The sequence below is a fragment of the Torulaspora delbrueckii genome, chromosome 6 (genome assembly GCF_000243375.1).
Source record: "Torulaspora delbrueckii CBS 1146 chromosome 6, complete genome".
Taxonomy (NCBI): Eukaryota; Fungi; Ascomycota; class Saccharomycetes; order Saccharomycetales; family Saccharomycetaceae; genus Torulaspora; species Torulaspora delbrueckii.
The window spans coordinates 1,041,519-1,069,286 of NC_016506.1; the positions used below are offsets into that span (position 1 = coordinate 1,041,519).

Genomic DNA, 27,768 nt, shown 5'->3' on the forward strand with positions numbered 1-27,768 from the left:
TTAAAATAGACGCCAAAGTATCATTAAAGTGCTTGATCTCCTTCCCACCCAAAACAAACAAGAGATGCCCTATTCGGACAAACAGGGTCCAGTCGGACAGTTTTCCAACCGGACACGCCATGGTCGGATCGTACAGACTTCGCTTTACTATAATATCAACAGGTAACTCTAGTAGAGATTACTATTAATTATAACATTTCTAAGCACTTTAGGAAGCGTTTACGTTCAACTTTACTTCAAGCATCTTCTCACGGAAGGCGATGAGTTGATCATTAACCTTCTGTGCACATGGAAGTACATGGTATATGCTCGCGTCTTTCAAACTACGGTTCATTGATCATCAGACTACTGTTTGCACCTATAGAGGAATATTTCCGTTTATTCATGGCCAGATTACTAGCCAATGAGAGGACAACAATTTTCAAGCTCTCGATGGAATTGCTACTTACGGAATTTTACGGTTATCTTTCAGTCTTGATTATCTTTTTCTGTCCTATCAATCATCCTTCCTAATGCAATTTTTGATCGGCTCTAAATGGTCTACCACCTCGGTTCTCGATACTATCCTTGTTTATTTCTTCTATCTGCCAATTTTAGCTATGAGCGTATACTCGAAGCATTCTTCAAAGTGTTGGTGAATCGATTTTGAAGCATCTATTTTTCATGATGGTGTTCTCCTGTTCTTCCTTACTAGCTCCTGGCTGCTCGTTTTTAGAATTTTGATTAATTCGATAAGCGGACTAATTTTTAGCAACAGCATCAATATGACGTTACGTTTAACCTATTGTGCGCGCATCATCAACAAAGTCTACAAGGACTTATTCACCGAATTGTCATTGTTCTTCTTCCGTTTCCATAATTTCATAGAACTCACTGTACTGAGTAGTGTCGTTTGGAAAGTAGATTGGTGGGTCATTAGATCTGTCAAGAATTTCTACCAATTCGTCCTGAATGTGGCGTTGGCAGCATTCCTACTCTCAGTTATTCTTGTCAAAGAGTGGAAATCATTAAGGGAATTGTTTAAAATGTCAATGAGAAGTAATTTTTGTCGTGATAGCCAATTTTCAAATGAAGCAAATCTGAATCATGATTCAAAATGGGTACTCAATTACTTTGCGGAAAAGGCCATGGTTCTTTTCAGCGAGTCGTTGGTCCACTGCTTTGAAGCTATCATAGCAAGCTCAGTATCTTGTCCTGGGTCTGGGTGCTCAGAATTTCTTCGATTTAATATAGCGTAAGAAACTGAATTGCCCATTCTATAGCATGGAACACATTCATACAGTTTGAGCTCGAAGAAGCGTCATTCCTAAAAGCTCGTTCTAGCCGGTTGTCGCGTCATTCGCTTCACTAGTTAGATACCAATCGCACGGTTAATTATTTTGGCTCCTCTGAACTCATCGGCTATTTGATTATATATTCGGTTTTGGAGAAAGCGAAAAGTTAAGCAAGGCGATTTCATCTAGCTGTCCGCAGAACTTGAATATATATATAGGACATGTGCTTACACAGCGGCCTGCTGAAGAGTTCACATCTATCTAATTAGTTATCCTCGTCACTGTCATTGGTGGTATCGACTTCTGGGGCTGAAGCCACGTCCTCTGAATACGGCTGACGAGTGGCAGTGTCAGAAGGGTTAGAAGGGTTTTCTTCGTCGTCAATTTCGAAATTGCCTTCATTTTCCAAAAAGCTTCCTAAGTCATTAGCGTCCTCGTCGTGTCCTTCCAATAAATCATTTGCATCGTCCAAGAACTGATCATGCAGTAGTGAAGAGTAAGTTGGCCCTGCTTTTTTGCCGAATTTCTCACTCAAATTCACAACTGCTTTCGAGGCCGAACTTTTAGCCAGTTGGTATCCCCCAAGAAGGCCTGAAACAGCGTATAGGCCTGATCTCACAACAAAATTGACAGCCTTGTCGGTTGCATTATTCTCAATCAGGGATTCGTCTCCCAATCTGATCTCACCAAATCTGGCAAATCCACCGTTTCTCCGAATCCCACGTATGTAGACAAACCATGCAACGAGCACAAAGATAGCGAAAAATACGAAGAAGAGAGACAAAAATGGGAAGCCTCTAACAATGTGTATTTTCTTGAATTCATCTTCTTTTCCTGGGCATGGTTGAGGATCAGATGCTGTATCAAGTTTCAATCCACCTGCACAAGTGGATAGAGGAATCTTTCTATAACCAGAAGGTTCATAAAACTCGATGGCATCTGATTTTTTGCAAATATCCGTGGGACCTGCTGGTGTCAAGCCCTCAACGAGCTTACATGTGCCGTCGTTTGCCTTTTGAAAATTGTAGTCACACTCAAAATCCTTTCTAGTACATGAGCAGTTCTTAGTGATACGATGGAATTCAGACACAGGAACATTACCGACGTAACAATCGTGATTGATCTTTTTCAAGTATTCTGCTTGGTGACCAAATAAACATTCCGATCCAAAGTCTCCCAGAGATAAATAGTCGAAATCATCAGTAGCAGGGTCGTCGCGATTGAAAGTACATTGCCTAGCAAAACTGCCGGTGAAATCAATTGAAAATGTCTTGGTGCTTCCTCCCTTGACAGATGTCGATTGGGAAATCAGTAGAAACCTCAAGACCGAATCTCCCGGAACAGTAATGATATCTTGAACAACAGTTTTCTGCTCGGTAAATTTGTAATCGTTCCAGGACTTGCCAGCATCGGTAGAGTAAGTTAAGGTATCGGTCGCGACATTTTCAGGGACCAAGACCAAAATGCCTCCGTGATCACCATATTCCCACTGATAAGGTCCCTTTTTTATCTCGGTCCAACTCTCACCCCCATCAGAGCTGAAGAAAGTGGAGCACTCATCTTTTGGGAGCAAGTACTCACCAACATTCCCCACTCCAATGAGCATACCGATTGCTGAGCCAGAAGAGGAGGTGTCTCTGATGTCTGTTCTTTCGGAGTAACTGTGTAAATGGAGAGAACATTTCTCTAAAGATTCGCTGCAAGAGTAACTTTTGCCTTCACAATCTTTCTGTGGTGGTTGAACGAATGACCAGTCAGAGCCATCATTGAATGTGATTTTGGATTTCAACTTTTTACCTTCTCCTGCATTCAACACTTCGTCACGATTACCAACGGTGTTTACCATGATAATACCTTCCAAACCTTGAACCTTTTCGAAATCTACCATACCCTGCTGATTCCTGTTCACAGCCCGTTCCAAAGTAACAAATGACGTCCCGTTAGAATTCGATTTCATTAGTACACCAAACTCGCCTCCAGGTCTATTATTAGTGGACAAATGTAGAAATATCGATCCAGTTTGCGAGCCAAGGATGGTGAAAGCTTCTTGTCTTTCCGCAGTTGCATCCTGAGGAAACTTTGCCTCCGCAAACTCCTTACCATCCACGGTAACGTAAGCACGTAGCTCTCCGTTATCGTGTGGGATGGCCACAACGGTAAACTCACCAGTAGACATGTAACCAATAATACTGCCAAATAGGACAGTCTTGTCATTGACAAAGAAATCCGTCGTAGCTACCAAAGTTCTCTTTTGTGAGTTTTTCTCTTTTACTTGGCAAAAGATCAACTTTTCATCAGACGGGTATTCGTAGAGGGAACCCACAAATTCACAGTGAATCGCGTTATTCAATAATTCTTCAAAAGTTCGGCCACCATCTGTGGTGATATATGCGACAGCGTGACATTCGGGGTTGAACATCGAATCACAGTCTCTGCCACCATAGTAGATGAAAGTGTTCTCATCCTTAGCACTGAATTCTAGAGGGAATCCTAATTGACGTGAACGTGGTAATTTTGTCTCATGGAAAGAATAACCTCTGTCTTTCGTGAAGTAAAGTGTTCCACTAGCGCCAAAGAGGTAAGCCGATGAGTTGAAGTAAGGGTTGAATATGACTTCAATGATCTTTTCATCTGTGTTGAATTTCTTGATTGTTTGACCAGAATCGTGAGACACATAGACATCACTTTTTATTGTACCAATTAACACGGTTTCATCCGCTATTGTCTCGAAATACTGGTAGAAAATGATATTTGAATCAAACTGATTTTCTTTTACCGTAATATCAGCGCCTTCAGACTGTGGTTTACAGTTAACTTTCACAGGTAAAATGTCCAGCTTTCTTAAACACTTGTTGTTCTTTGTCACTTGCATTGGTTCCATTTCCAAATTCTTTTGCGACGTTTCTTTGCATTTCTCAGAGAGTGCCAACAGCATATAGTCAGGTTCACACTTGTTGTCAGATGTTCTACTGAATTCGAATGCACATTCATAATCCTTTTCAGTACATTGAGGGCAAATCTCTTCCTTACTCTCCAAGTCTACAAATGGCTGGCGAATCAGACATTCTGCATCAGCTCTTCTTCTGCTGAACTTGTACTTTGCACCATTGATGCATTCGCCTTTTGCGACAAGAAAGTCCTCGAGATCATCGTCTTTACATTTTGCCCCATCGAATACTTCATTGAAATCGATCGCGTAAAGAATACTTTTTGCTTTCTTAGACCAGGAACCTGGCTGTTCACCTCTTAAGACAAAGTTGACCCCTGATCCATCGGGAGTAGTAGAAAACAATTCATCAGGCACAAGAGGGGATTTTAAATGATATTCTGTCCACGTATTTCCTTGATCGAGAGAATAGTAAATTTCCGACTGTGGATCTCCATCGCTGTCGGGGTTGATGGGACAAGCAACCAAAACGTTACCGAAATCACCATACGCAAATACTGCTGGGAAATCGAGCGTCTTTCGCCATGAATGGCCTCCATCAGTAGTAATAAACATCGCCATATCATCAAAATTTCTATTGGAATCATCGCTAACGTACCCTTTCTTCATCATAATACCTGGCGTAGGAACGTTTGATTCGTGAAACTCTGTGACGGTGTGTAGAGAACAGTTTTCCACGTCTTCGATATCACAAGAGTATTTGTCCTTATTATCTGGATCAACCACTTTCAGATTTTGCCAAGAATAACCACCATCAAATGATATTTTCGTCTCTGATGGTATTACTTTCATTTGTTTATGCATGAGTTCGTAGAACTCAGCTAGTAGGGTTCCCTTGAGATATTTGAGTTGCGCGATACGGGTTCCCCCACCAATATTTCTCCATGTCAAGGGAGAAAATTTAAGACCCTTTGAGTCCGATACGAGCACTTCAGAAGCCCTCCCAGAGTTTATAATAGGCAAGAAGATTTTGCCAAAAGAATCTTCAAACACATTAGACAAATCAGCATTTCTCAATTGCGTGGGCATATATGCCTTCTTGAAAGATTTACCATCGTATGAGACCCAAAGGTTCTTATTCGAATCTCGGTTGAACTTATCTGCTAAAGTGAACGCAACAATCCAGGAATCTAGAACCTCAAAGGAGCTCACCATGGAGCCTTTAAAATCCTTATACTCAGAAAATGAAACACCCAAGTCCTCAGTGTATAATAATTTCGATTGCACCGCAGAAGTGCCCGCCTGCGTTTGTAAACAAATCACAGACTTGTCAAAGGCAAACTTACAATCCACATCTGCTGTAAACTCTTCATCCACCGATCTAAATTCTTTCCCACAATCAGTAGAAATATACGAGGTCCTCGCACAGTGAGTGAACTCCTTATTACAAACCCAGCACTTTGCTATTAAATAGTCCTTCTCTTTAGGATGCGTAAGGATCTCACAGGGAAATGTTTCAACAACCATGTCGGGTGGCACCTCTATAGTCATTTCATCCCAGGAGTTACCCATGTCATCCGTATAATAGATAGTTCCCAGATCCTCCGAAGACGGGGCAAACGCTCTCGTATGACTATGGAACGGATCAATGTGAGCCAAATGACTTTTCACATCCTTCAGAGTCTTCCATGTAACACCATTATCACTGCTAATAGAAATTTCGTCATTGACGGACCTTAGCAGCGTAGTAGAATCATCAAACGCTTGTAAATTGTAACTTCCATCACCAGTAACTTTAGTTACTTTTGGTTGAAACTGCTCACCATAGCAAACTACCGCAAACAGGGCACATACCACTCCAATCAAATGCATTGCCCTTTGTTTCGGGGGTTTAAAAGTACTGTGAGTACTACTTTTTTTCACCTTCAAATGTAACAACAAATGTTACAACCCGAAACTTTTCACCATAACTTAAACCTCCATCAGCGATAAAACCATATAAAAAGAGCAGAAGCACGCCATAATAGCAAGGACGTATCGAGTATGAATATGTAAGACGAAATGCGCAAAGTGCTACTTTCAATAACTGTGGTGAAACTTCAACAAAAAAAACTCTTCTGGGCGAAGAATCCTATGGATTGTGTGTTCCACCGTACACAAGCCCACAAGGCGAAGTAGTCGTTATATATATTGAACCCTTTGGCAAATCGTTATCAACACTACGTACCTTATGCGAGATTAAACCCTTTGAACTTTGCTTAGATGTCCGGATTGGCCTTTATATCTCGGACATTTTCCGGATGACGGACTTCATAGATTAAATCCGACGGTTTTGTGGGGAAAATTGGGGAGCCTCATCGCCTGTTACATCTAATACTCCCCTATAAGAACCGCCCATGTCATATATAAAGACGATCAAGCACCAGAAGCAACATATAATCATATCACTTTTTGGAATCGGATAAAAGAAGAAGTGTAAAGCAAAAAAGAGATAATGACAGAAAGGTTAGCAGAGATCAAGGATCACCTAACAAGTGAGTTTCGGGGCGGTGTGAGGAAACAGAGAGCAGATGATATTGTTATTGTAAGTGCACATAGATCAGCTATTGGTAAAGGTTTCAAAGGATCCTTCAAAGATTTGAATACCGACTATCTGGTTTTGCATTTTTTAAATGAGTTCTTTGATCGGTTGCCTTCAAGCATAGCCGATCATAAGGAACTGATCGGAGAGGTCACTTGTGGCAACGTGTTGAACATGGGCGCTGGCGCTACAGAGCATCGTGCAGCCTGTTTGGCTGCTGGGATCCCCTTCACGACTCCCTTTGTCGCTGTGAACAGGCAATGCTCTTCTGGGTTGACTGCTGTTAATGATATCGCCAACAAGATAAGAGTCGGGCAGATCGACATTGGTTTGGCTCTCGGGGTCGAATCTATGTCAAAAAATTACGGAGCAGTAAACCCATTAGGATCGATATCGGATGAGCTGAAGCAGGATCCTAAGGCTAAGAAGTGTTTGATCCCTATGGGGTTCACCAATGAGAATGTAGCACACAAATTTGTGATCACTAGGCAGATGCAGGATGAGTTTGCCGCTCAATCGTACAAAAAGGCAGATGATGCTTCTCGTAAGGGTTATTTCCAGGACGAAATCCTGCCCATAACTTTACCAGATGGTAAAAAAGTCGAAAAGGACGAAGGCCCTCGTGCAAATGTCACTGCTCAGAGTTTGGGTAATTTGAAACCGGCCTTCATAAAGGATAAAGGTACTACTACGGCAGGGAACTCCTCGCAAATATCTGATGGTGTGGCTGGAGTTTTACTAGCAAGAAGGTCAGTTGCGGAAAAATTGGATTTGCCAATCTTGGGTCGTTACGCCGCATTTCAATCTGTCGGGGTTCCTCCCGAAATCATGGGTGTCGGACCCGCCTACGCGATCCCAAGAGTACTTAAGGATGTCGATCTAAACATTGATGATATTGATATCTTTGAAATCAACGAAGCCTTTGCCGCCCAAGCATTGTACTGCATTCACAAACTACAAATCGATGTTGAGAAAGTGAACCCTCGTGGAGGTGCCATTGCGTTAGGGCATCCACTAGGTTGTACCGGTGCAAGGCAGGTGGCCACTATATTACGTGAACTAAAAAGAGATCAGATTGGTGTCGTGAGCATGTGCATTGGTACCGGTATGGGTGCCGCTGCCGTATTCATCAAGGAGTAGTAGCCGTACATGAGTCTGTCGCAAAAGCGGCATAAAAAATCCGTTCTCGTTGGTTTGTCTGTCTGAAATCGGGCATCGCAAGTACGTCCGCCCTATATACTAGGTAGTTCAGTTGTGAAATTATGGGTATCTTCTGCAGTAACAGATCACGGGCTTTGATGTTGAAATTTTTAACCACTAATTGTAGTAACTCTTCTCGTGAATGATCTTCGCTGGATTCATTCCTTTTGTAATGCAATTTGATAGGTGCATTGGGATATTCGTGCGGCACATTCAATGTAAATTTGGCTCTTAGACGATCTGGAATTCTGATATCGAGTGATAAACCATAAGAGGTCATATGTGGACCTTTCTTGAAAAGTTTTATACTTTTGTTGCTCAAGACATGGAAACACTGATTAACTTCATCATGACGTTGCTGAGTATCTTTCGGGTCAAATTTGCTTGCTCTCACTGAACTAATGGTTTTGCTATTCTTCTTCGTGTGCTTACCTGAAATGCTTTTATTCTGCGAATTCTTAGACTTCTGACTATTCGTGCCACTGTGAGAACCTTTTTTAGAATTGTCTGTCGTGTGGAGGTTTGACATCGGTAGAGAGTGCATATTGTCTGTCGTGTGGAGGTTTGACATCGGTAGAGAGTGCATATTTTTAGTTGGCTCATCGCATCTTTACTCCATTGATTAAAGCTTTTACACAACGTCTTACCAAGGGTTACCCGAAATTCAAAAAGCAAAAAGAATCACTAAGGCTTCCTTTAACTACATTTCTCGAAATTTACAACATCCAATCGCTGCATTGATGATGCAGTAGCTCAGTGATCTCATGACACCACTAAATCTGTAAAAATTCTTCAGCCGAGACTGTTTTGATTTTACCCAAAGCAGGTAAATTGACACTTTCTGTAAATCAGTTCGGCTCTTTAAGTAACCTTCAAAAAGAAAAATTTGATGGTTGTATTGTTGATGAGACATGTAAGAAAGGTCTTTCTACGATGACACCTCGTAAAATTTTCGCAAGCCGCTGTAGCACTGTAGTACTATCAGAAGCAGCCAGCTCTTATAGTTCCCAAATTAATGAGAACGATTGGATGCTAAAAACAGTGGAATAAAATAATGTTCCAATGATGCTCATCGATGAGCATGGTATAAAAAGCCAACTAAGACTAATATCGATGAATTGCCCTCATAACGAACCAAGTGACAAGAGGCCATCATGTTGTCAGCTATTGTAACGGCACTTTATGCCTCGTCGATTGCACAAGGTTCCGTCATTCCAAAACTGAACGAACTTCTGAAGATCGGTACCCAAGAAGACATATTCCCATACTTGGCTGGTGATGCACCATATTTCTCATACCCGGGCGATTATGGTATTCCGATTGATGCTCCAGAAACTTGTGAGATGAGCCAAGTCCAGCTTATCGCAAGACATGGTGAGAGATACCCTTCGAAAAGCAGAGGACGTAAGATCTTCAATACTTGGTACAAGATCTCTAACTATACCAGCACTTTCAATGGCTCATTGTCATTCCTCAACGACGACTACGAATTTTTCATTCAGGATTTGGATGATTTGGAACAGGAAACTACTTTAGAGAATTCTGTGAATCCTTTAAACCCTTATACTGGTGAAATGGACGCTAAACTACATGCTCGTCAATTCTTAGAGCAATACAGTGATTTGCTGGAAAATAACACCGAATTCTCAGCATTTACCACAAACTCTAGAAGAGTGTATGACACTGCTGAATGGTTTGTTGAAGCACTGGGGCCAAATTTTAACATCACTATGGAAGTCATCGATGAAGAACCTTCCGCTGGTGCTAACACCATTAGTGCTGGATATTCTTGCCCTGCTTGGGATGAAGAAGCCTTCAGTAACATCACTGATGCCTACTCTGATGATTATTTGAAAGATATCGCTAAAAGACTTAACAAAGAAAATCCAGGGCTAAACTTAACAACCACCGACTCTTTCATGTTGTTCAGCTGGTGTGCTTTCGAAATCAGTGCTCGTGGTTACAGTGACGTCTGTGAAGTCTTCACTCAGGAAGAGCTAATCAAGTACTCTTACTACGACGATTTGTCAAACTATTACTCAGATGGTCCTGGTTATCCATTGATTAAAGATGTTGGTGCCAACTTGTTCAATGCCACTGTGGAACTCTTGAAGCAAAGCGATAAGCTAAATCAAAGCGTCTGGTTAAGTTTCACTCATGACACTGATATTTTGAACTACCTAACAACTATTGGTTTGTTCGATGATGGCCGTCCATTGAACGCTACTCATGTTCCTTTCCGTGATCATGCATTCCGTAAGTCGTGGCAAGTTCCAATGGGCGCCAGAGTTTACACTCAAAAATTCCAGTGCTCAAACTCATCTTACGTCAGATATGTTGTTAACGATGCGGTTATTCCAATCGAATCCTGCTCATCTGGTCCTGGTTTCTCGTGTCCTGAAGACGATTTTTACGACTACGCTGAAAGCAGACTGCAGAACTTAGACTTTGTGACTGCTTGCAATGTCACTTCTGTCAGCAATACAACTCAGTTGACGTACTACTGGGACTTCAACACTACTACCTACAACTCTACATTGTTAGATCAATGATCGAATCAATACAAAAAACATCGGAAGGGAAATCCTTCTTCATTCGATACCAAGATTGCTCCGGACGCGGCACACTGTCATTGAGCCGATCTTCTGCTCTTCTACATCTCACGATAGCTAGGTTGCATTATTTTAGTTCTCAAAAAATAAACTCAAATTCTATCATTTTTATCATCTATCATCTATTATTGTACAAAGCGCTAGGAATGGGTAATTATCCTCAAATAAACCCTATAAACTGTTCAGCTTACCACGGAGATCATCAATTGTGGAGTAGCCTTTCTTCTCCATGATTTCCTTCAACTCTTTTTCTAAGCGTTCAAAGATAGAGACACCCTCCTTGTATAGCTCTGTACCAACTTGTAGCATAGTGGCACCGCACAACAAGTGCTCAAATGCATCCTGCCCTGTCTTAATCCCGCCAGTTCCAATGATCTTGATTGAGGGGTTGAGACGAGTGTAAAAGGCCCGGACATTCGCCAAAGCAGTAGGTTTAACATATTCACCACCAAGGCCACCAAATCCATCTTTTGGCTTGATAACAACAGTTTCCGTTTCAACATCGATGTAAAGACCATTACCAACACTATTGATACAGTTAACGTAAGCCAATGGGAATTGATTTAAGATGTTTGCCATGGCATCGAAATGAGCAAAGTCGAAAAAGGGTGGCATTTTGACACCTAGAGGCTTCTTGAAGAATTCAAAAACTTTAGACAAAATCTCCTGAGTCATTTCGAAATCGTAAGCAACTTGTGGTTTACCAGGTACATTAGGGCAGGAAAAGTTTAATTCTGTAGTTCCGTTGAAATCACTGTCCTGGATTTTTTTTAGTAAGTTTAGGTTCTCCTCGACACTCATGCCTGCCACGGAGAAGAACACCGGACTGGAATCTGGGTGACTCTTCTGACGATCGAGGACATAGTTTAGATAATAGTCAATACCCTGGTTTGGGAGCCCCATAGAGTTTATACTTCCCAAAGGAACTGAAAAATAACGAGGTTCTGGATTTCCGGCTCTGTGAGATGTTGTCGCACTCTTGGTGATGAAGCTGCCAGCTCTAGAGTTATCCATTTCATCTAGCTCATCAGTGCTCATGCAATGAACACCCGATGCATTCATAAAAGGGTTCTCATAGGTATAACCACCAAATTTAGTTGCCAAAGACATTTTAAGCTTGCTTCAATACAACTATTGAAAGCTGTTAGTAGTCTTAGATTATTATCGTTTTTATACATATGGCGATGTCAATTTCCAGCTCTGATCACCTCATCTCACGCTACTTCGCGTAGCCTGCAAAATTTTTAAGACATGTACGATCGAGATAAATTTCGAAGGCTAATAGCTACGGTCGAAATCCTTCAATTCATGAAGAACCTCATTCAAGTCATATGGATGAGTAACCAGCGATGTAAACACCTAGCATTTGTCCCTTTTCTCTTATTAAATGTACAAATCGATACATGATAGATGCATGTACAGCGTAATATCATGATTATATAGTCTGGATCTATATCGTGAACCTGAAATCGGGTTTCACATGCGATCCGTCATTTCCAAACTCATTGAACCAATTCATAGTACCGTTGGCGATCTTCTTGTTTAATCTTGCCAAGTAAAGTCTCAACAAGAATATGAATAGCACGGCAATCCCAATAAAAGCACAGTTACATGCCATTGCAATGGCATAACGAGGAGCGTTGTCCTCTGGGTATAGATAAGCATTCCAAATAGACGTCGAGTTGGCTAGACAGTTCATGAGAGATAAAGCAATTGCTCTCTTTAATGGTGGTCTTGGTACGCAAATCGACATACATGAAATGATTAAAATGAATGGGCAATACAGACCAGTAGGCATCAAACACATTGCAATGTAACGCGCCACAGTGTTAAGAGACGAGACGGCAATTATGAATGAGATGAAGGCCAAGATCAGTGGCGCGACAATGTGCCAAAACCTCTCGCCCGTACGGTCTGAATGCCAAGACCAGATGAAAGTGGTTACCACTGCAATACAATAAGGTGGGGCTGTCAGACACAAGGTCACCATTTTGTCGAACTCCAAAGTCTTGACAACGGAGGGGAAAAAGTTAGTGACACCACAAGCAGCAACTAGGAATGAAAAACAACCAGTTAGTAACCAGACCTTAATATCCCCCATAGCTAACCTTAGAGCAAATCTGAATGAGTTATGGCCGTCCTGACCTTCTCCAAGGACTTCTTTATCGTCATCGGAGTCACCGACATCCATTCTCAACTTCCACATAACCAGGTCCTTCTCCTGTTGGGATAGGAACTTAGTGTTCGAAGGATTATCAGGCAAGATAAAGTAGGCCAATGGAACGGTTGCCACAGTGATTGCACCTTCAATAATGAAACACCAACGCCAAGCTCTCAATCCTTTGACGCCATCCATACCCTTGATGATTCCCATAGAGATAAGAGCACTAAAAGCGCCACTGATCAAGGATCCGGAGTAAAGAATAGAGTTTCTGAGCCCCAACTCTCTCTTGGTGTACCAACAGGACAAGTAGTATAGACAGCAACCGAAGAAACCAGACTCGACGAAACCCAGAAGAACTCTCACAGCAATGAGGCCCCCATAACTTTGAACACCACCAGTGGCTGTTGAAATAATACCCCATACAGTCATGATCACGGAGATAAAGAGTGATGGTTTACCCAAACGGTTCAGGACGATGTTAAATGGTATCTGCATTGTAATATAACCGACGAAAAGCACAGAAATGGCTGTCTGGTATTGAGTTGAGGTTAGCTTCAAGTCATCTTCAAGACCACCCAATCTCGCGGAAGCAATATTGGTTCTGTCCAAGTAGTTGCAGATGTAAATCCAGCAAACCATAATCAGGATTCTGAGATCCATTTTTCTTGTTGTCTTCTTATCTAAGATCTCTAGATCTTCTCTGGACAGACTTTTTAAGGATTCTGGGATTCTGTCACGACTCTCAAAAATTGGAACTTTCTCTTCACTAGCAGCGAGAGCATCTTGTAATGGGAGATCAGACTTGAAGTCCTTCTCGCTACCAACCTCTACAATAGCAGCATCTTTGATAGGATTGGAATCAATGTTTTTGATATCTTCAACGTAAGTGATTGAAGTGTCTTTTTTCTCGGTATTATCGATCATCTTGACTTGATCGTCTTTCCAGTTGTTCTACTTCTATTCCAAACTAGACAGGCTATTCTGTCAACAGGTGATATTGGCCCCCATTTATATTCCAAGACTCATCCATAAAGGTATTTGGCATACTTCAAACCCCGCCAAAAAATTCCATATGCTGAACATAATCCCACTTTCCACAGCTCCGAGGAATCCAACGACTGACTCAAAAGCTAGCAATGTAAGGAAGGTTCAACATTGCTCATCTAAAGTTTAGCTAGCGGTATTCAAACAACCGGAGATAAACTTTTGTTGGTGGCGCCAACTGCTATCTCCGATGAAAGTGGAGCTTTCCACTAATAGCCGCTCGTCCAGCCGCAAGCGAGGTAGCCGTAGGTCGCCAAGAGCCTGACTGCAGACGCGAGGCAGACGCAAGATCAATCCAGTTGCGCAAGGTAATCAACGGAATTGAGGGCCCCGCTGCGATGATGATCGGAAGGCACCATTTGCGGGGTGCTCGGCAAGCATTCTCTGTTCTGACACTGTAAGCTGATGTCAAATAACAAAAATAGGCTCAGCTTCAGTTAAGTAGTCGAACACTGGTGGATTATAGTATTGTCATCACCTAAAAAAAATTTTTGAGACTAACGATTCCATGTTTCGACAATCTTCTGGTACTTGCGCTTCTTGGCCTCGTTGAAGAGAATAAGCTTTCCTGGTCCGTTCTCTTTATAATAGGTACAGTAATGGTACCTCATACAGAAATCAGTGACAGCCCAAGGCCTTATTTCCGCTTCAGGCAAAATAACCGCCTCTAGTACCGCAGGTGACTGATAAACTTTTCTAAGATCTTCGGCGCTACTGAACACAGAGCTGAGTGACGGCTTATTTTCGTATTCCCAGTCCCAATTGTCAAACTTACAGGTTCTTAGTCCACCATTTAGCCACAAAATAGATCCATCTTGTTCGGTATGAGATAGTTGAACGGAGCAAACACGGAACTCATCTTCAGATGTCTTTTCTATCCTTCCAACACTCGAAGCTTCGACAGGATGGAAGCTGAAGGGGACTCCACGTATTAGTTGAGAAATCCAGAACCACTCCTTTTCACCATGAAAATATTCATTCAAAGGGGAGAATTGTAGAGCGAGGGAAGTTAACAAGCCAAATAGATGTTTTTTCTTGTCATAGGCCACCAACCCGCTTTCCATGATATGCTTCTGGCGCTTTTTAAGGATTCTTTCCAATGCTTTCTGCACTATTGGATCTTGAATGCCATAATATGAGTCCGCGGAGGATTGCCTGTCAGAAGAAGTCAGCAGCCCGTCAAAGATCCTCTTCAATGTCCTCCTTTGTCCTCTGTTAAGCATATGAGCCGTCAGTGTTCTATCCTTGAAGAAAACAGTTCCATACTTTTTAAACTGATCAGTATCGTAGTATTCTTCTAATTTAGTGAACGGGACAGTGTCAGCATCCAACAGTATAGGTTTTTCGAATGAGCAGAACAATAAAGCCAACCATTTATTACTAAACCTTTTGAATTCGTAGATCATGGCAGGATTGAGAAGGTTTTTCACATCCACAATCCATAGCTCTTGTGGTGGAGATCCATCTGACCGACGCTCACGAGCCGCTTTGAACAGCTCCTCCACTTTAGCGCTAGATAAGTCACCCTTATGAACCAATTGGATCGGTAAAGTGTTATCTAGGTATCGAAGTACGTGGATTAGCCTGATAGTGTCAGCGACTTGCCCATCGCCAATGCTGATAACTATACCTTTTGAATTTGCCTGCATCATAGACGTATACCAATTTTCCCAAAAACTTGTCTTTGGGTTGTATTTTACACTTTCTACGTGCGTGAAAGAGTTGTCCAAAAGGGAGAAATGGGGCATCGAGGCACTGTAAGCGCTTCGGTCCCACCTTGTCCATTTTGGCCAAAAATTCAATTTATCATTCATTGCTGCTTCAAAATTTAAATAGGGAAAGAGCTTTCTCTGAATATCATCCATAGCTTCAAGTTCAACGGCACCCTTTTGAATCACACATTTTTCGAATTCTTGCAATTTTCGTACCCTATCGATGATCTCATCACTGTCTTTCCATAAAAAAGGTATGAAGGTTGGCCAGTTGAACGGTCTCTGATTGAATTTTGCTAGGTGCTTGATGCAGGGTTCTTCTGTGAGATCTACTGATCGATAGATTTTAGTCAGCGGGCCTCCTCGATTGATCAAGATAATCACCGTGAAGAGCAGGAATACAGAGAATAGCACAGCCCTTCTTCTTCTAGTCGCATAAGAAAGTATCATCGCGGAATCTACGACTTTGGAGGCAGTTTGTTCGTAAATCTGCTCTAACGCTCCTTTCCTGTCTAACTTGATCGACAAGTAGTAATGAATTTTTTAGTCGACGCCGATCTCGCGTAATTAGATCTCTGAATGATGGACCCTGAAATAGCGTCACAACTATTCACATTTTTATGCTTGATGCCAATGTTTTATGATATTACCATCCTCGGGCATCTTTGAGGTAGAATCGCCTTCTTTCATAATTATTCAGTTATAAAACGAGAAGTGATTACTCGTTCGCTCGGCCGAAGGCCATAATTTAGATCCCAAGAGAGATATGAGACCAGTAGGCCTCTGCTGTGGAAGCTAAAGTAGACAATCACTAATTCAGTGTCTTCTTCTATGATGCTAGCTTTGATAAATTGCCCATACTTAAAGTTGCTTGACAGGAATATTCTTGGACAATACCGTTTATTACCGTTTATTTGCCAACTGCAGTCATACTAATTACTAACTTCGTAGATAGGCAAAAGTTATACATGTTTTATATGAATAATCTCTTCTTTTTTAGTCTGAAATAGCTTGTGGCTCTCACAATTGCTTATTAGTGGAATTATCCCTCGTCGAAGGCTCAAATCTCTAATTTGGCTGGTGAACTACCCCTGTCGGCCAGTCAACACTCACTGAGCTCATTATCCTAATTTCTAGATGTCAAATGAAGGATTAATGATCGGTTTTTTTAATGTAATTATTAATAAGTGCTCTCACTACTATCATTGAATTGCAGATGATCTGATATCAACATATAAAATAAAGAACAGCTAAATATAACCTCATTGTGAGCCTGAGTTCCACTTAATGAAATCTCGTCATTGATTCGAATGTAATTTTGATTTTCCTGCTGATTATGGTGTGCCTTTCGATTAGCGTGACATTACACATTTATGATTCACGTTATTGAGAGCAAAGTAATGTCACTAATAGGAAAACTTAACTTCTCGAATATTACTAAGAGTTAAAATATGTAATCATGTTAGTGAAAGGTTATATTGAGGTATGTTTTTCAATAGCGGAGTTCGTGAATTAGAGGGCTTATTTTCACACCGAGCTTGACAAAATATTAAACACTAAACAATAAATAATCGATTTTTAAAATTTCAACTGGTCCTGTGATTCTTTCTTGTTTGTGCTTCCCATTATTCTGTCATTATTGTCGAGGTCGATTTTTCGGCTGGATCGAGACCTACTAAAATTTCATGGATTGTCATAACAAGCTCGTTGAACATCGATGATTCCATGACTCACAATCCCGCACATTTAAAAACTACGATACCTGCTGTCCCCCTTGGGATATATCATACTTTTAACCCTCTTTAGCTTTTCTTGCAGCTAAATCGCCGATGAAGGCCAAACCCTGGTCGAGCAGAAAAGGGTTTGCAATTTTTCCCACTTCCAATTCCTATTCTCTAGGCTTTTTTCATAGCACTGATACAGGTTGATGCAAGCATGATACATCTACCTAAAACACTCAGAATCAGAGTGTCTCATTTACTCCAGTGCCCAACAGATGCTGGAAATTAAAGAGGGTCATTTTTTCAGATATTTTGTTTCATTTAGTCAACTAACAGCACTCATTCAGTCAGTAAAATGCTGGTACGAGGTGCTGCGAAAACCTTGAACATCGACAACAGAAGTCACCTCGCACAGTCTAAATTCGCCAAGTGGGCAGATCGCAAGAAGAGCACAGAGGTTAGTCTCAAAAATTTCCTATGTCGTCCAGAGAATGCACAGAAATCAGCCTCTTATTTGTGTTAGAACTATGAAAACATCTTTTTTCCTCCATCGAATTTTCACCACTGCACCAATCTGACCCGAAATTCAAGGTCCAGCATGGCAACTCTCGCTCATTGCTCCTTCCACGATCGCTTGGTGATGAAGGCAGAGCAATTCCATGGTGCCAGTGTGCGGTTAATAAGGCTTATACCTCCAAGACGTGTTCTATTTGCGGAAACATAATGCACGCCAAAATATATAGCAGTGTAGGTTGCGCCTCTGTGTTCAACAGGGACTTTAACGCAGCGAAAAACATAATCTTCAAGACCCATTGCGAGCATTTAATGGCAAAAGAAAGGTCTTCCATTCTTAATAGTTTGAGTGAAGGAAATCATGGACTATGATGAGTTACGGTGCCTTCGTGCGTTAGCGCGTTGCAAGTGCCCTGTGGCTTCACTCTGCGGGATAGATGAGAGCCGAACCTTGAAGAAGAGAGCTAGATAAGGCGAGAGACCCTACGTCTCGAAATCTCCGATTTTAGTTCCAATAGCAGCCTCTCAATTTCAAAAGCATGCCTGACACTAGACAACAAGAGAACTGTTAAGTATGCGAAACCGGAGAAAAAACGATAGGATTGTTGAGAGTCACTTCCAGGGATTTTTAAGTTTTCCATTGTATGAACTGGACAGATCGATAAGAGACGCAAGCAAAAGCCAGTGCGAAATCTGTTCGGGAGTTGAACCGCGAGTTGAACCGCGAGTTTATCAAGGGCTCGGCGAGGCCCTTGATAAATGTACACCTACCTATCGTGGCAAATGTGCATGAGCAGTTGCAGGCGCTCTTTGAAGCGCCCACGATTTTTCTGAGAAAAGCTCGCTCAATATCTCGAGGCGCTCGATAAGATAACGCGAATGAGGCAGAAGGTACAAAATCATTCGCTGAATACTCCACGCACAATGAAAACTTTCCAAACTTAACATAGCGTGTCCAGCCACTTTATCTCGTAGATGGTATCTACATTACTCTTGGCGGAATAATTTCGATTAGCCGATACCTAGATTGCCAAGGTTCGGGTGACTCCGATTGCATAGGACTTCGGCCAGATCTTGGCAACTTTGATATCATGATCCGACTTCAGGGACCGGAAGACGCAGCATTCACATATAAAGATGAAAGATTTGTGTTCTCATCTCGGCTTTTCGAGGTTCAAAGATCCAGAAAGTTAATTGTATTAGACCAATAATGGACGATAAGGCTGATAGAATTGATAAAACTACAACAAATAGCTCGTCGGACGTCGGCCAAGCAGAGATTGGCAATGTTGTCTCATTCACTGAAGATAAAATTGGGGACAGGAACGTAATTACCTCCATCTTAAGTCCAAATGGTAATGAGGTTTTCATTAATAGCGATGTCGATGAAGCCATGAAATTAGCTTTGAAAGCTAAAGAAATTGAATTGACCCCAGAGGAAGACAAGAAGTTAGTTCGCAAAATCGATCTATGCATGTTTCCTTTGATGTGCTTGTTATATGCCATCCAATTTATGGATAAAACGACCAATGGTAATGCAGCTGTTATGGGGTTGAGAACCGATTTGCACATGCATGGTACGCAGTACTCCTGGGTGGGATCTTCGTTCTACTTTGGTTATTTAGGAGGTCTGTTTATTTTACCGCCTCTAATGCAGAAAAGCAAATACCTGATAAAGACCTTAGCAACTATCGTTATTCTATGGGGATTAGTTTTAGCTCTTCACGCGGCTCCTTCTGTCAATTATGCTTCTTTCATTTTCCTTAGATGTCTGCTGGGCTTCTTAGAGAGCGCAATAACACCTGCTTTTACCATCATCACCGCTCAATATTGGAAGCAAGAGGAGCAGTTTTTGAGAATTTGCATATGGTTTGGGTTTAACGGTTTCGGTGGGGTATGGGGGAGCGCCATGGCGTATGGCTTGTTCACAAAGGGCAGCACATATTCCATTGCCCCATGGAAAGTTCTTTTCATCACTACCGGTTGCATCACGATTTTTGTTGGTTTCTTGATTGGAATTCATCTACCAGACTCTCCCGATAAAGCATGGTTCCTAACCGAGCGTGAAAAGCTATTGCTTGTTCAAAGAATTAGAGGAAATCAGCAAGGTTTCGGTAATCATCATATAAAGAAACACCAGATCAAAGAAGCCTTTATTGATCCTAGAACATGGCTGTACTTTTTATTCTCTTTTGCGAATAACATTCCTAATGGTGGTTTGACTAATTTCATGTCTATTTTGTTCAGCGAGGACTTTAACTATTCCACTAAGGACACTTTGCTGATTAACATGGTCCCTGCTGCTGTAGAATGGGTCGGCGTACCCCTATTTGGGTATCTCTCGTATCTCTGCTTCACCAAGAAAATCAGGTTTTTGGACAGCAGGCTTGTATGGTCTTTTTTTGCAATTGCCATCGTCTTTGTGGGAACCTGTATGTTAGCGTTTGCTCAAAAGAACAAGCACGCCAGGCTAGGTGGTGTTTTCATACAGTACCTTGCTCCTGTTGCTTTCATCTGTACCCTGGCAAGCGTCTCCGCCAACACAATTGGTTATACAAAGAAATGGACAGTATCTTCGATCAATCTAATCGGTTACGCAGTAGGGAACTTGGTGGGTCCACGGACCTTCGACCAAAAACCATACACAGGAGCAAAGATCGCAATGGTTGTATGCTATGGTGCGTGCTTAGTCATTCTTGCAGCATTGTATGTGTTGAACTACAGGGAGAACATTAGACGTGACAAGGCTGCAATGGAGACCAAACAACCTGAAATTGAGAACATTGAGTTTGCAGATTTGACTGATTTTGAAAATCCACATTTTAGGTACGTCTTATGAGCTTACAGCCATGATGCCCTGGCGGCGACTAGGAACAAGCTCAAACTCTCATCTATGTAATAACAAGCTTTAATAAACAATATTAGTGGAAAATCTGAAGTCCATCCGAATAAGCACCTCCACAACCGCTTACTGGAAACGAACTCACCGCCCCGCTTTGTAGCTATCACATTCCAGCATCTTTTAGGCAAGGGCATGTGGCGCTTCGTTGGCATGCTGGCAGTTCATAGTCCAGTGAAAGAACTTTTACAATCATCGAGTTGCTCACAAATAGTACCATCACTTCTCATTGTCATCATCGTTGTCACCAGTCGGCCGAGTGTTACGTTCGATATCATTGAACGAGAGGATCATAAAGATCGTATCTGTCATTAAACGTAGCATGTCAATCACATGTTCTATCATTGGCTGCTTGTAGAGTTTTTACTCTCAATATTAGCTATCTCCTTCTTACTAAGCTTCATTATAGGTTCGAACTTATAACTGTAGGGTTCTTCTGGGAACTATTGGTCTAATGATATACAGGAAACCATGGAAACCGCAGATAGCCTTTTATTTATATCATCACACACGTAACAAAGATTTACCTCCCTAGTTCCTTGGTTTAGAATACTAGCAACTGATTGTCTGCCAGAGCTGTCAATCTTCGTGTTTGAAATATAATTAAAATATAAAAATAATATAAATCAAAATTACATTCGAATTAATGACGAGATTTCATTAATGGAACTCAGGCACAGCAAAACCATGAGTTTCTATCGGGATTGTTTGACAGTCAGTAAGTGGGTCGGCGACTTAGCCTTTCCACAAGGACTCTCGCTGCTTGTCTACTTTGTCATCGAGTTGTAATTCTGATGATCTTCCTCTGGCGAGGGACTTTACCGTTAAGCTTTGCAAGCTCTGCAAGCTCTGCAAGCTCTGCAAACACTGAGCACTGAGGAATAGTTGAATTTGCCATTGATGTTCTTGACGCAGTCTTGCAACTCCAGCAAGCATCGGGAAGAGAGATAGCAATGTACGGTAAGGTCCTTGAGGAATCGAGCAACGATAGACATTTTGCCACCTTCACAATGGGATGTCATCATGCTTTGTAACCTGCCAAATCCTATGAATCTATGACATACCATCTCATTGTCTGGCAACAGTGGCAAAGGATTCTAATACTGCTGAACGTTGTTTTGCTTCGTTTAAAAGCCAATGACATTTGACGCAGCTTGCGAAACGCTTATTTTTCATCCAAGGCTTTGAAACCTTTTTACCATGACATATGTTAGCAAAAGATGATCATTGAAGAGCTTTCTCAGGCACCAGAAACCCTCAAGACTCAAATCGAGCCCAATTTGGAGACGCTGGGCCCGGATAGAATGAATCTAGGTCTATCCAGGCCCGCCTCAGGTGCATTCGAGGCCCTCTGATGCGGATTCCGTTTATCGGGTGATCAGGCCATGAATACATAGGCCTTTTGCCTCCCACTTGTTGGCGGCCCTGTAGTTGCCTTAGAGTGGTTTGAGAAACTGCGCCTTCAAAGCCGTTTGCTAGTGAGGGTTCTTTGTTGCAGAATGGAGGTCGCATCTAATAATGCGAACACAGATAAAAATTTCCATCCAAGCACTACGATAGCCAAATATGCATCCTATCCTATCAATAATTCCTAAAGTTAATCGTGGTAAATCGTGGTAATAGCAATCGAAACTGCTGACTTTGTATTGAAGCGTTTCGTCATCAAAGAGCATGTCGCTCTAGTGTGGCCTGCTGTCCCGTGTCCAACTGTTTTTGTACGTCTAAAACTGCCTCAACTCGGATAGGAGCTCTTTGAGAATCTTTATCTTTGCTTTACCGCCTATTTCAATCCTCCAAGACTGACTTCTTGTGAATTTCAGTTCATTCCAACTGCCCATATTTGCCAGCTGATAATCAATGTCCATCTTTGATCATTTGCTGTCGTAGAGATCGGAATGGAAACAAACATACACTAGATAAGTTCCAGAGTAACGGATGAGGACGAGACATACGGCGAGCGACTAGATTGATAAGCTTTTTTCTAGTTGGAATGATTACTAGTGGATGAGAGTATCTCTTTAATCAATAAAAGATTGGCTAGAAGTTTTGTGCCCAACCGTAGCTTTTACTTTTAAGATTGATACGCGAGAATTCAGTCTATGAACGCCTGCACAGCAGGGATGTGCTAAGGCAAGTTGAACATGTATTCAATGAGTGGTAGACAAGCGCATTGACTTTTCTTAAGTGATTTAACTGAGTGAGATTCTTAAACTACAGTTGATAACATCTGGACAGTTTGTATTTCAAAAAGCAATGCTAGGTCAAAGTAATATTGCGTTAATATCGGGCGGAATAGTCAGGCTTGACCTCCAGAAGTGCTGACTCATTGATCTCATACACTGTGGAATTTAGCGAATAGAAAGCAACTAGCACATACAGCAATTATTGGATGAGGAATGTCGGCATCAAAATTCTGGATATCACAACAATGCTTTATACAAATAGCTCTACAAAGCTGCGCATAGCCATTCTAGCATGATTAATGACACTATGATTGCCTCAGATGTGAGACGAGGCTCCCAGAAAGTGCGTTTAGCACGTAGTTCGACGTTTTCCCATTCAGTTTCCAATTGTGATGATACTTCTACTTTGCATATATATTCGCCAAGCCTGCTCGTCGCTGTTACCTGAAGTTGTTGCTTAGACGTTGAAGATCATCGTGGCGCAATATCGATCTTAGAATCCACCCAGGATCCATCGAGTTTACGGCCTCAGATATTCCATATCGAGGCATGTCATCTCATTGACTGGATGAGCGAATAGGTTGACCTAAAATATTTGGTCCTCCAATACCTTATGAAGTAAAAAGTACGGGGAATCACCATGATTTCCTGTGTTACGCCATGTTTTTTCCCCTAGATTCTGCTTATCGCAAGATATCTTAATAACATATGCGTTCTCCGACTACAAATGCCACCTCATTGGGGAGGGGGATCCTGCGGCAAATAATGCGAGTCTACAGTCAGTAAAACCAATGAATGATTACCCAATCTGTCTGAGTTGTTGCTCTGAGCATCCTATAAGGAAAGAGAAGCGATTATGCTCACGACTGTCCTGTAGCAGGAATGAGATTATTCTCGAGAAGGCCTTAATCACAATTTGCATGGTCAAAATGCTCAGCTGCTTGAGAGGCTTAGTCCAGAAAGAGATGCCTGCTACAAGTTCCAGAGTCTTACATTGAGCTCGAATGCGTTCCTAGTAGAACGCTTGTTACCCGAGTGTTAGGGCTAGAGCGCTAGATAAGCTCTCCAAAGTGAAGTGTGAGTTAGGCCAGTTCAATTATGCTGTCTCAACTTCGACTCATCGGACTGGTCCTGTTCGAGCGCCATTCATTCATATGCTCTCATTTGTTAAGAGTCATGGGGCTGTTCGCATTGTTCTTCTTTAGCTTTATTTTGACATCTTCTCTCTATGAACGCAATCAGGATATGCCAGAGCAGAACAATTGAGAACTTAATCATAACTTTGAGGATTATTCTAAAGAAAAAGGGAGATTTTCGGCTCTAGGCCATTTCTTTGGCTCTTAATGAGAGCCAGCTTTGACCACTACACAATCCTCAATGAAATTCGGACCGATCAACCATTCAAAAAATTTACTTGGCGCTAGCAATCAAGGTTGAAAGAGGCATAAATCGGTGATAAATCCGCTGATGGGTGTGCATTATTCCCTGTGCGATGTCTTTGCCTTTAGGAGCCGACCGATAAAGTTTTTACCATCAATGTAACCAGATACAAAATGATCACACATTCAAGTAAGTTGTTTTTTTGATTCTCCACTGGAACTTCTTATCGAAGGTAGAGAATTTGATCGCTATTTTTACTGCGTCAGAAGCGAGTTTTTGAAGATTTCCGATTCGCAATTATCGCTGGCTTATTTCGCATTCGCTGAAATTCCACAGTTGACAGGACTAAAGGGCTACCACATTTGTTAATCTACCTACTCAAGCGGCGTAATTCTATCGATGGCAAAATAAATCTGATGACTAGATCTCTACTACTAAACTGCTACGCATACCATCACGTTTACTATACTGCTCCGCCCAATGCAAATCATACCTCAATTTCCTAGCACGCGTGAACTTGGTTGGAGCATAGTTCAGTTGCCCGCCAAACATTTCCCACTACGTATTTTCATATTTTCGTGGTAAAAATCTTGACAACTGGCTAGGTTGGATATTTTATTAAGATTGAATTCGATTTCATAATGAGTTTTCAAGCTCTTATTGTGGCCTGTGGTGAATAACCGGGTTCTGACGTTGAAAGATGCTTATATTATTCTGATACCATGGTCTATGCATGATATCACCACTGATAAAACATCTGCGGACACAGGCGGTGAACGAAAGCATAACCAGGGAAGTTTAAGAATGTAATGACATCTTGCGGTATCAATATCCCGAAAAGCCTCATGTCACTAGCTTTTCTGGACAGTCTTTTGTGATAATTTTGGATGCTAGACTACATGTTGATAAATGTTGCGGTGAGAATCGACAACGTTACCATTGCTTTTAGGTTAAGACGAGTTTTTAAAGAGGAGGCACGAAAATTGTCAGAGTAGTCACATTTTACCAAAACCCAATCTAATCAATATTCGATTCACTAGTGATCATTGACTACCCCGAATCATTGAGCTCGTTAATACCCGTACGCATTTTGTGGGCGCTACTAAACGTGGTAAACAGATCCAAATCGATTGGAGAATCTAGGGCACATCAATAAGACGTCGCATCTGGCCTTTACACCTCTTGTTGCCATCCTAACGGGTTAAGCAAATATTTTCGAAATGTCTTATGAGTGTGCGTTCCAGCGCCTTCGCACAGTCAATGTTATGTTGAAGGCCTGATATATAACCTCTCTCATTGGGCTCAATACTATTGTACAGTCAGGTCCTTGGGTACTGCACCTTGTATTCAATCCGTCTTGCGATATCTCTATGAGATCTCTGATTGTTTATAGTATACTTATTACAACTCTTCTCGTGGGATCACGGCCTTATTCATCAACATCACATGCGCAGTTTCTCGCCAATGAGTTAGTTCTTGGTAATTTCATTTTCGCCATGCAATCATTTTTTGCTTGAACGCCCCAAACGTTCTCAATTGATGAGTGACCTAGATATGAAAGGTTACGAAAATACTGTTAGAAAACGGACGATTACTGGCTGGCGTGTTCGAAGAAGTGGTTTTTAAATATGCCCTTGAGAATCATGACGAATTACCAAAAAAAAATGATTTCGCCCAGGATCGAACTGGGGACGTTCTGCGTGTTAAGCAGATGCCATAACCAACTAGACCACGAAACCAACTTTATTGAAATATTGTACGAATAAACCGATAATACCACAGTAATTCGACATGCAAAAGTTAGCTTTCAACCGAATTCAAAGGAATGGCGCAGGTCGCATCAAAGTGGAAAAAATCATTAATGAGCCTCGGGGAAGCAAATACATGCAAGCAATTTAACCTTCACGAAATACTCGAACCTTCTGCAATGTAATTCAAGAATTAGTTGCGGAAGAGCAGTAGGTTGTTTTTAGGGATTGGGATAAATATAAGAAATAACATATTAAAGCGATTTGCCCCGGCTTATTATATCTCGCTCGGTAGTCACATGCTTTGCAGTTACTTTTGATTCTCGACTACGATAACATCATCTGTTTTCAAATGTATGTTCCTTCGTTAGCTTATGAACAAAAAAAATTAAAATGCTTCCAACCAGAGTCGAACTGATGATCTCCACATTACTAGTGTGGCGCCTTACCAACTTGGCCATAGAAGCTATTTTTTTGACTTGGAATTTGGTCACTTATATATAAGAGCGGATTAAAGTCATAAAGCCACATGTGAGATCTTGAGAAGGGGGGTTTGGCTTATATAGAGAATAACGAGATAGCATGCCTGGTAATAATCTATATGTATTGTTTCTGATCCCATGATACATCAATTAAAATGAGTATAGCATTTTTCTCAGTTTTATATTTTCAATACAAAAAACAGACTTTAACGGATATTTGCATGTACGAAGGCACGGCAATTTCCATCCAATCCAGGGAAAAACAGATAAAGGTGGTATACTCATTTGCTGACGACAGCTTGTCAGTGTTGGCATGTAGTAGAAAAACATAGACCAAGATCCTGTTAAGCTTTCTTTGTCCCTTTAATACTCCAATGACATAACATATAACTACAACAAGCAATGAAATAAACTCTTTCTAACGGTAGATTGTATACAGATCGATATCTTACTATAGAGGGCCTTCAGTTCAAAATCTAAGAGATGCGACTTGCGTTACTGAGGGTAGGATATCTATAGGTTCAAGGTTGTTGACTTTTAGACAGTTTACGTCATCAGTTCTAGAAAGGAAGAAGAAAACATCTGTTAGCTCAGGAATTGATAAGTGAAATGAAAACAAGCCCTTGTCGTAATGGCCTAGTTCTAGTGTCCACTCTAGCACTTGATCCGGGTATTTCCACACATATCTACTGGCTATTTCGTTTTACATAGCTCCGATCTAAATCTAAGCCCTATAGTTTGGTGAGCTTTCACCTTTCTATAGCCACCTAGCTGCCCATGTTTGGTGGAGACGTCAAACCTGCAGACGTATACAGTTTGAGCATATCTGATACCGGAAACATGAAGACCAGCGTACTTTGATTCAACCAGCTTCTTCCAATACCGACTATCCACCAGACTGAGCTTCAAAGGGACAACAAGCTAGTAAGGCAGTGAAAGACAGAGATAGCTGATTCCGCAGTGGCATGACCAGTACCCAACTTGGAGAACCTGGCAATGATGCAACTTGACAGCTATTATCCAAGTCGCACGGTTCAATTAGAATCCCTAAACGTGAATGTCACGGAAAGGCCTATTTCACAAAGTCAGCAGAACACCACTAACATCGCGCCAGATCTTCGGATCCAAGCTAACAAAACAAAACAGTGATCTGGTTGCTATTTTGACATGTTTCGAAAAAAAAATGGGAAACGGGTAAAAATGTGGAAGTGACTCCGGTTGAGAGTTGTCTTGTGAAAATCCAGGAAACTATGACTCTTTTGCAAAACTAATGTAATCCGCAAGGAATTCAGCATTATTCTGATCTTTTTGAGCTTTTCGGAGCCTGAGACTAGTACCATTCTATTCTCCACGCCATTTATAGTCATT

The 27,768-nt window shown here is 41.5% G+C and overlaps 9 protein-coding genes and 2 non-coding genes across 11 annotated transcripts; 4 read left to right on the forward strand and 7 right to left on the reverse strand.

Annotated features, from left to right (window-relative positions):
- Positions 1-764: 764 nt before the first annotated feature.
- TDEL0F05570 (uncharacterized protein) lies at positions 765-1,238 on the forward strand (the record flags this gene model as incomplete). Its single annotated transcript, XM_003682531.1, has 1 exon — positions 765-1,238. One exon carries the CDS (start codon positions 765-767, stop codon positions 1,236-1,238), a length of 474 nt encoding a protein of 157 aa, XP_003682579.1.
- Positions 1,239-1,539: 301 nt separating this feature from the next.
- On the reverse strand, positions 1,540-6,033 carry TDEL0F05580 (uncharacterized protein; the record flags this gene model as incomplete). Its single annotated transcript, XM_003682532.1, has 1 exon — positions 1,540-6,033. One exon carries the CDS (start codon positions 6,031-6,033, stop codon positions 1,540-1,542), a length of 4,494 nt encoding a protein of 1,497 aa, XP_003682580.1.
- Positions 6,034-6,655: 622 nt separating this feature from the next.
- On the forward strand, positions 6,656-7,882 carry POT1 (acetyl-CoA C-acyltransferase; the record flags this gene model as incomplete). Its single annotated transcript, XM_003682533.1, has 1 exon — positions 6,656-7,882. One exon carries the CDS (start codon positions 6,656-6,658, stop codon positions 7,880-7,882), a length of 1,227 nt encoding a protein of 408 aa, XP_003682581.1.
- Positions 7,872-8,528, reverse strand: SMU2 (Smu2p; the record flags this gene model as incomplete). Its single annotated transcript, XM_003682534.1, has 1 exon — positions 7,872-8,528. One exon carries the CDS (start codon positions 8,526-8,528, stop codon positions 7,872-7,874), a length of 657 nt encoding a protein of 218 aa, XP_003682582.1.
- Positions 8,529-9,096: 568 nt separating this feature from the next.
- TDEL0F05610 (histidine phosphatase family protein) lies at positions 9,097-10,494 on the forward strand (the record flags this gene model as incomplete). Its single annotated transcript, XM_003682535.1, has 1 exon — positions 9,097-10,494. One exon carries the CDS (start codon positions 9,097-9,099, stop codon positions 10,492-10,494), a length of 1,398 nt encoding a protein of 465 aa, XP_003682583.1.
- A 231-nt stretch (positions 10,495-10,725) lies between these two features.
- URA1 (dihydroorotate dehydrogenase) lies at positions 10,726-11,664 on the reverse strand (the record flags this gene model as incomplete). Its single annotated transcript, XM_003682536.1, has 1 exon — positions 10,726-11,664. The coding sequence occupies one exon, from the start codon at positions 11,662-11,664 to the stop codon at positions 10,726-10,728; it is 939 nt and encodes a 312-aa protein (XP_003682584.1).
- A 340-nt stretch (positions 11,665-12,004) lies between these two features.
- Positions 12,005-13,642, reverse strand: TDEL0F05630 (uncharacterized protein; the record flags this gene model as incomplete). The annotated part of the gene is made up of 1 exon (XM_003682537.1): positions 12,005-13,642. The coding sequence occupies one exon, from the start codon at positions 13,640-13,642 to the stop codon at positions 12,005-12,007; it is 1,638 nt and encodes a 545-aa protein (XP_003682585.1).
- Positions 13,643-14,259: 617 nt separating this feature from the next.
- MNT4 (putative alpha-1,3-mannosyltransferase) lies at positions 14,260-15,924 on the reverse strand (the record flags this gene model as incomplete). Its single annotated transcript, XM_003682538.1, has 1 exon — positions 14,260-15,924. The coding sequence occupies one exon, from the start codon at positions 15,922-15,924 to the stop codon at positions 14,260-14,262; it is 1,665 nt and encodes a 554-aa protein (XP_003682586.1).
- Positions 15,925-18,918: 2,994 nt separating this feature from the next.
- Positions 18,919-20,547, forward strand: DAL5 (allantoate permease; the record flags this gene model as incomplete). The annotated part of the gene is made up of 1 exon (XM_003682539.1): positions 18,919-20,547. The coding sequence occupies one exon, from the start codon at positions 18,919-18,921 to the stop codon at positions 20,545-20,547; it is 1,629 nt and encodes a 542-aa protein (XP_003682587.1).
- A 5,288-nt stretch (positions 20,548-25,835) lies between these two features.
- TDEL0Ftrna2V lies at positions 25,836-25,909 on the reverse strand. The gene has a single exon. It is a non-coding gene; the product is annotated as a tRNA-Val (tRNA).
- A 403-nt stretch (positions 25,910-26,312) lies between these two features.
- On the reverse strand, positions 26,313-26,385 carry TDEL0Ftrna5T. The gene has a single exon. It is a non-coding gene; the product is annotated as a tRNA-Thr (tRNA).
- Positions 26,386-27,768: the final 1,383 nt, after the last annotated feature.